The following is an 8,095-nucleotide window of genomic DNA, read 5'->3' as shown; positions in this document are numbered from 1 at the left end:
CCCGTGTGGCCTGGGGTCCTGACCTTGGCTGCGGCCAGCTTTAGCCATAAGGGCCCACCAAGAAGCCGTTTGTCACATTTGTGGATGGTGCAAAGCCATCAGATGGCCCAAGGAGGGTTCTACCAGGTCTCAACCCAACGGAATGATGGGTTGAAGCCAGGCAAAGGAAAACAAAGAAGGCTGGCTGCCCAGTCCCACGAGCGAGGGCCACAGAGGTTAAATTCATTAGATCCAACAGGAGGGAGGCCTGATTTGCTCGTATTAATTTCACCAAGAAAAAAAAAAAAAATCTCTTCTCTGGGGGCTGATTGAATAGCCTTTGGATATAAAGCAACAGCTTTTTAGTTTGAGCTCATTTTGCCCACATCCTGGTTGACCTTGGCACTGCTGACATTTGGGGCCAGATCATTCTTTATTGTGGGGGGACCGTCCTGTGCATGGTGGGATGTTCAGTGGGTGGAGGAGAGAGCAGGGGATCAAGCAGAGACTGGGCCAGGGCCCTCAGGCTGCTCACGCAGGGCTGCTATTCTGTCTAAGTCTTGCAATACCCAGTAGGTATTGTCCCCATTTCTTGGGGCAGGAAACAGAGGCTAAAGGGAGTTAGTTGACCACCCAAGGTCACACAGCTGGGAGTCCATTTCAGCCCGGGGTCAGATGGACTCAGGAGCAGGAGACCTTAGCTAATCGGGAGACTTCAGGGCTGGCCCCAGCAGCAGGAACAGCAAACAGAGGTGAGAGCTGTGCGTTCCTCCCCAAGCTGTGAAAACAACTGTCAGCATCACCGCCCCTCACAGCCAAGGACACTCGGATCTGGCCATCCTCAAGGGCCAGGGAGAGAGCTGGCCAGGGCTGTGTGTGTGTGTGTGTGTGTGTGTGTGTGTGTTTATGCGCTCACCACCTTATGGACAGACAGACCCCTGCACACAGCCAGGGACAGACAGGAGGCCATAGAGTGGGGAGTGAGTTCAGGTGTAAGACCCTGCAGTTCTGTGATGATGCTGATGACCACAGTGGCTGCTAACACTTACTCAGCACTCAGCTCTGGGCCTTTACATACATCCATTATCCTGTCGTCTAGTCCTAGGAGAGAGATACCATCATCACTCCCATTCTGCAGGTGAGAAAAGAGAGGCTCCAGGAGGCAAAGTGACTGCCCAGGACCGCACGGCTCATAATCGGCAGATCCAGGATTTGAACCCTGGTCAGTCTGGGTCTTACCCATAATGCCATCTGCCCCTTTAGAACAAAAAAAAGTCATAAAAGGATGACGGGGAAGGCAATAAAGAACTGCATTCAGATTGCAGGTTTGGGAGTCAGACTGCTGGCTTCAAAGGCCAGCTCACCCCTCTTACTATCTGTGCCTCAGCTTCCCTTTCTGTAAGATGGGAATAATGATAGCACCCGCTTCCACTGTGCTTTACTTCTTCGGTGCCTACTATGTGCCAACCACATGCTAGTGACTTCAAGTGCATTATCTCATGCGGTCCTCCTGAAGCCTCTGTTGTCCTCTTTTGAAAATGAAGAAGCCGATGGTGGGAAGGGAGGAGAGAGAATTCTGGGAGAGACTGGAGGAAGCTGCCAGGAACCGAAGTGCAGCCTCCCCTACCCCTCCCCTACCCCTCCTGGCAGCCCCAGGCTTTAGGACACGCCCGGCCGGGCGGGCGGGGACGAGCGGAGCGGAGGGGGCGGGCCCTGGTGGAGGTGTGGCCAGTCCTGCAACCCGATTGGCTGCCCAGAGGCATCCAGGGAATAAAGCCCCGGGCTGGGTAGCTCCTGGGACAATTCAGAAGATAATCTACTTGTCCATCTACCATCTACTTGTCCACGGACTGTCTCACCTGTCCATCCATCTGGACCGTCTCCAATCTATCCCTCACTGTCTTGGTCCAGCCACTCTCGGCTCCATCGCTCTGCCCTTCCTCTCTCCTGGCAATGACTTCCAGAGAGCCTCTGCATGTGAAGACCCCCATCCGCGGCAGCATGTCCCTGTCCAATGTGGCCGGCACCAGCGTCTATCTCAAGATGGATAATGCCCAGCCCTCAGGCTCCTTCAAGATCCGGGGCATCGGACACCTCTGCCAGAGGGTACAGGACAGCTCTGGGAGAGGGTGGCCCGTCCCCTTCCTCCACAGAGCAGGACCAGTACCATGTGAAATCCAGGGAGTTCCAGGCTGGGCCCCGCTGACTCCTCACAATGCCTGAGCGCCCACTATCGGCGCTCCCTCTGGATAAGGGGTGCTCGTCACATGAGTCCCCCTCAGGGGCTGGTCTCAGAGCTTGCAGTTGCCAGCCTCTCCTCTCTCCCCTGCGCCAGTCTCTCTGGGGAAAGAAGGTGTCTGAGAGGTTAGGGCAGTAAGGAGAGTCCAGGGTAGTAAGGTGGAGCCCTGGGGCAGGCTGGGAGGTGGGCCTGACCCCCCACTCCCTTGTCTCCCCAGTGGGCTGAGCAAGGCTGTGAACATTTCGTCTGTTCCTCAGGTAAGTGGCCGGCACGCCAATTCCTGTCCTCTGCGGTATGTTCCCGCGCCAAACGCTGCACCCCTCTGGGCCCCGGTTTCCCCAGCCCAGAGGGAAGCCAGAGGCCACCTGGGGAGGGGGGTTCAGGCCCCCAAGGTCAGGCTCTCAGGTTCTCCCACACTGACACACTGTCCACTCCCCACCCCGGCAGCGGGCAATGCGGGCATGGCGGCCGCCTATGCCGCCAGGACACTGGGCATCCCGGCCACCATCGTCGTGCCTAGCACCACACCTGCTCTCACCATCGAGAGGCTCAAGAATGAGGGCGCCATGGTCCAGGTGGTGGGTGAGGTGAGTGCCGACTCAGGGCAGGGGCCACGGGGGGGCCCTGGTGGTGGAAGAGGGTCTCCCAGCCCCTCACCCTCTCTCGCCCCCTCCCTTTGGTCCTCCAGATGTTGGACGAGGCCTTTGAGCTGGCCAAGGCCCTGGTGAAGAACAATCCAGGTTGGGTCTTCATCCATCCCTTTGATGACCCCCTCATCTGGTACGTGGAGCCCAGGGTCACCTGGTGTGGGTGGCATCCACTCCCTACAACACTGGGTGTGCACTCGCTGCAAGGCACATCATCACACCATTATGCACAGCGGTGGTACCTGTGTGTGCACACCATCACGTAGAAGCATGCACACGGGCATGCCAGCAGGTGCACGCACATATGTGCACTAAGGCTCGTTTTTCATGGCCGCGAGCGAACACGCGAGCTCAGATACACAGCTGTTTGCAGTGTGTCTCCCCAGAAGCAGATCCCAAGACAAAGATTTCAGGGAAAGCAGTTTACTCGGGAGGTGATTCATCAGAGGAGTGGGGAAGTGAGGCGAGGAAGGAAGGGAGCCACTAACTGGGGCTCTAAGAGCCAGGTGACTGCTGTGGGCAGCTGGAGCTTCATCCCTTGGGAGGCAGGGGAGTCCCTGGGAGCCAGCATGGAACAGGAGCCAGAGATACCAGTTCATACACCAACTCCCTTAGTTTTTAATTTGCACAGTTATTGGGTGAAGGATGTTCTTGGGGCGGTCATCTGTTGGCACTGCCAGTTGCCACATTCATAAGCAGCTCCCGTGGCCAGAGGAAGCCCTCAGGTAGAGATGCAGATGTTAGCAGCTGGAAATCAGGGTGGAGCTGGGGGAAGGGGACTAGCCCCCAAGCCCATCAGTGCTTGGGATGTGGACAAGTGTAGGATACAAGTGGCATCTCCAGGACCCCCGCCTGGTGTCTCCAGGAAGCCCAGCCCTGACCTGCCACCCTCCCCCACCCTCCAGGGAAGGCCACACTTCCATCGTGAAGGAGCTGAAGGAGACGCTGAGCGCAAAGCCGGGGGCCATCGCGCTGTCGGTGGGTGGCGGGGGCCTGTTGTGCGGAGTGGTCCAGGGTCTGCAGGAGGTGGGCTGGGGGGATGTGCCTGTCATCGCCATGGAGACCATCGGAGCCCACAGCTTCCATGCTGCCACAGCCGCCGGTGTGCTCGTCTCTCTGGCTCAGATTACCAGGTGAGCGGCTGGGGCCTCTCCATCTGGGGTTCAGCAGGCCTTGGGGAGTCCCCCTCGGTGCTGGGTGCGGGGTAGTTCTTGATGTCCCATTTTACAGGTGAGGAAACTGAGGCTTTGGTCATTTTTCCAGAGTCACACAGTCAGTGAATGATACTGCTGGGACTGAGCCCAAGTCCGTGACTATATACCACGAATGTCACCCTTCCTCATACAGAAAGTCTACATTAATCATTTATTAAGTTCCGCTGTGGCAGGGTTTTTGCACGCCTCATTAATTTCCCAACCGTTTACTGAGCCCCCTGATATGTGCAAGATGCTGTCTGATCCCGGGGAGAAGGAGGTGAATAAACACAGCTCCTGCTCCCAAGGAGTCCATAGCCCAGCCCCAAACCCTTGACACATGACGTTTAACTGAGGTTAGGTTTGGCGCTTTATACAGGAGCCCAAAATAACAGCAACTTAAACAAAATTGAATTTTATTTCCTCTTTTATTAAAAAAAAAAAAAAGTCTAGAGGTAGCCAGGGGCCCAGGTTCCTTGAGTTTATTCTCCATTATACTTATCATGTAACCTTATGGGCCAAAATAGCTGCTTAAGTGCCAGCTATCACACCCACATTCCATCTGGCAGGAAGGAGGAAGCAGGGCAGAAGCTATGCGCTCTCCCTTTAAAGACAGATTGCAATATTTCACTTACCTCTCATTGGCCAGAACTTAGTCACATGGCCACACCTCCCTGCAAGGGAGGCTGGGAAATGTTTTCCTCCCAGGTATCCATGTGTGCAGCTAGAATAAATATTGGGTAGACAAGTCTCTGCCACAGGTAGAGAAGACTGAGTCCAGGTAAGAACTTCTGGATTCCTGAGTCCAGCCCCCCGGTGCTACCGTGTTGGCCTCTGATCTCACAGTATTGAGGTTGAAGAAATAATCGTTGAGCATCTACTATGGGCCACATGGTAAGCTAAGGACTAAGGTGGTCCAGGCACAGAGATGCTCACGGGCGAGTCGGGAGACGAGCTGGGAATAGAATCAGCGATCACTCGGTGAGGCTGGGGAGGAAGGGAACAGTGGTTATGAGTGCAGGCCCTGGAGTTAAATGGATCCTGCCCGCAGCCACAGCACGACCGCTCCCTAGAAGTGTAACCTTGAGCAAGTGACTGCATACTCTCTTCCTCAGTTTTCCCTTCTATAAAATCGAGCCAGCTAACAATAAAAATGTTTGCGAGAATTAATAAAGCTTGTGAAGTGCTCGGCGCCCAATGCGTTCTCAGGAAGTGGTCCCTGTGTGTGTTATGGGAAGCCGAGGATTCCACATGGGGCCAAGGGACTGAGTGCTCCCCCTGGAGGATCCCTCGGAGGGGGCGGCCTTCATCCTGAGCCCTGAAGGACAGGGGGGGCTCGGGCAGGCCCAGCGGTGCTAAGCTTAGTGAGGGAGGGTTAGGCAGGTTAGGTGACAATCTGAAGCGAGAGCCGGAGTCCTGTCAGGGAACCGCAAGGGGGCCTTTCAGGCATCTGTTCCTTAGTCATGCTGAACAGAAAATGCTGCTGCTCACTCCCACTCAAGCAATCTGTGCCTTATCAGAAGACCCCGCTGTTTGGGAACCCCCGGGACTTTCCATGCCCACGGACCCCGGTCCCTGCCCCCTCTCACGCCATCTTTCTCTCTCCCCCTCCCCATTCTGATCCCTGCTTCCCTCTCTCCCTCTCTCCCTGTTCCCCTGTTCCCATGGCCATGGCACCCCCCAGTGTTGCCAAGGCCCTGTGTGTGAAGACCGTGGGGGCTCAGGCCCTGAAGCTGTATCAGGAGCACCCCATTTTCTCGGAAGTTATCTCGGACCAGGAGGCTGTGGCCGCCATCGAAAAGTTTGTGGGTATGTGCCAGGTCCTTTCAAGACTCAATCTGCTGCTTCAGGAACTAAGCGGCTGCTCTTTCGTATGCCAAGGGAGTCCATCACTGCAAATCTTCCTCACAGTTCTGTCTCCCATCCCTTCCTAAAACTTCCCATGAGTGAAATAATACGATGCAGTGGTAAAAATAGAAAGGTCGATGGCACAAATGAAGAAGTAAGCCTGATAACCATGACAGGAGGGAACATGGACTAAGTATTTAAAATGTTGATTCTGAGCTTCCTGGCAACCAGGGTGAAAAAAGGAAAGTATAGATATCTATGGTGGATTCAGAAGTGGGTCTGTAAACTAGGTTGGACTCTTTCTGGGTTCAGCCTAGGATAGGGATGGCGCACACGCATGCGCACACAGTAGGAATTTATCATGCTACCTAATTCTCTTGTACCGGCAGCTGGTTTGGCTAATCAACTATGGCGCACTTACTCAGAAGATGCCTCAGAATCCTTCTCAAGACAGTGCTCAATCACAATCATTTTATCAGAGTTAGCACTCATAATGAAACCTAGCCCCCGCTCAGGGCTTGGAAGGTAAGCCAAGGTAATGATGGAAGGTTTGGTCCAGGACCTGAGTCGGTGGCCAGGGCTGACTGAGAGCGGATTGGCTCATTACCCCTAAGCTTTACCAACAGCCCAACAGTTCCCTTGCACCCTGCGGAACTCAGGCCCCGCCCTCACCGCACCCTCTCTCCCTGGCAGATGACGAGAAGATCCTCGTGGAGCCCGCCTGTGGGGCAGCTCTGGCAGCAGTCTACAGCCACGTGGTTCAGAAGCTGCAAGGAGAGGGGAAGCTCCATGCCCCGCTGTCCTCCCTCGTGGTCATCGTCTGCGGGGGCAGCAACATCAGCCTGGCCCAGCTGCAGGCCCTCAAGAAACAGCTGGGCATGAAGAACGGGCTGCCCAAGTGAGGCCCTCCCCGCCTCGCGTCCCCTTGCCTGCCTGGGAGACGCCTGGAGGGCCTGGAGTCTTATCCAGCGCCTCGTTGTACATGTTACTCTTGTGTCTGCGAGTCTGCGGCCAGGCCAGCACCTTCATGTCCCCATGAGCCCACCATGCGGAGGAGCCGATGATCACGGATGGAGGCAGGTCAGCAGCCTATGAGGCTGTGAACTGAACCTCTGCTGTGTGACCGCTGTCACCATCCTCAGCCACCCCTGCTAGGGTGACAACCACCTACATGTAATGCACCAGGTCCCCAGAGCAGGGTGGGTGGGAGAGATTGGGACCACAGCAGGATGCACTACCTCTGAGCCATGTGTCCCCGCCCCAGGCTTTCTCCCTGGGAAGGCCGACAGGGCCTCGGTCCAGGGTCGGGGAACCAGCTCGTCCTTCCTTCCAGAAGCCCAACCCTGCCCTCACTCGTTTTTCTAATGTGAAAACTTTTTCAGTGAAAAATATGTATTTATGAAAGATCCTTCGAGTTTTTCCATCATCACCGTCTTCTTCCCCCACCTTCCACCCCATCACACCTGCTCTTGGCCTCAGCACTCAACAGTGAGCACTCCCATCCCCCACACCCGACCCCCAGGAACCCTGGGCCCCCACCTGGAACTCAAGACCTCCACCCAGCAGGATCTGCCTGCCAGGGGCAGGAAGCTGGTGAGGGAGGTGGCGATGAACAAGAGGCCGGGGCCCGGACCAGCTGGGAGGCAGACGAGGCCAACCTCATTCTGATGGGAAGTCCTTCCCAGTAACAGAAAGATGTAAGCGCAGAACCCCGAAGAGCAGGGCAGTGAGCCCCTCACCGCTGGGGGCATGTAAACTGACCCTGGACAATCATCTCAGGGACGGGGAAGGAGTGCACTTGAAGTCAGTGTCACGCAAACCCTCTAATACATGAAACCCTTTGCTCCCACGAAGAGTGCGTGCTGAAGCCAGCACAGGAAAGAGGCATTGCTGGGCTGTCTCGCGGCCCTGGAGGGGACCCCATCACCACTCGGGAACACCCTCGCACCGCCTAGAGCAGCCCCCAGGGCACTTTGTTGAATCCCCAAGTTCAAAGTAAAGCTCGAGGCCACTCTAACTCCTCAAGACATCACACAGATGGGCAGAGGCTTGCAGAGACCTCCACCACCACCCCCCCCCAAAAAAGGGCGGTGAGATTTAAGGGGGGAGAGTGAAAAACCCACCTCAAGCCCACACCAGCCACAGGTCTACCTAGTACTTTCCACATGTACTTTCAACACCCAGGGGAC

General features: G+C 55.9%; 1 protein-coding gene across 1 annotated transcript; it reads left to right on the top strand.

Annotated features, from left to right (window-relative positions):
• The first annotated feature begins 1,932 nt into the window (after nt 1–1,932).
• SDS (serine dehydratase) lies at nt 1,933–6,808 on the top strand. Its single transcript, XM_011355830.1, has 7 exons — nt 1,933–2,085; nt 2,436–2,475; nt 2,666–2,805; nt 2,907–2,998; nt 3,771–3,998; nt 5,743–5,867; nt 6,600–6,808. Exons 1-7 carry the CDS (start codon nt 1,933–1,935, stop codon nt 6,806–6,808), a joined length of 987 nt encoding a protein of 328 aa, XP_011354132.1.
• Nucleotides 6,809–8,095: the final 1,287 nt, after the last annotated feature.

This window comes from Pteropus vampyrus, unplaced genomic scaffold, assembly GCF_000151845.1.
Source record: "Pteropus vampyrus isolate Shadow unplaced genomic scaffold, Pvam_2.0 Scaffold23, whole genome shotgun sequence".
Lineage (NCBI taxonomy): Eukaryota > Metazoa > Chordata > Mammalia > Chiroptera > Pteropodidae > Pteropus > Pteropus vampyrus.
Note: the sequence above shows the minus strand (reverse complement) of the source record. Positions and strands in the feature narration are given on the sequence as shown.

Coding starts and splice junctions, on each gene's coding strand:
- SDS (XM_011355830.1), top strand. CDS start 1,933: ATGACTTCCAGAGAGCCTCTGCATGTGAAGACCCCCATCCGCGGCAGC. Junction 2,086..2,435: donor TCGGACACCTCTGCCAGAGG/GTACAGGACAGC, acceptor TTGTCTCCCCAG/TGGGCTGAGCAAGGCTGTGA. Junction 3,999..5,742: donor TCTCTGGCTCAGATTACCAG/GTGAGCGGCTGG, acceptor GGCACCCCCCAG/TGTTGCCAAGGCCCTGTGTG.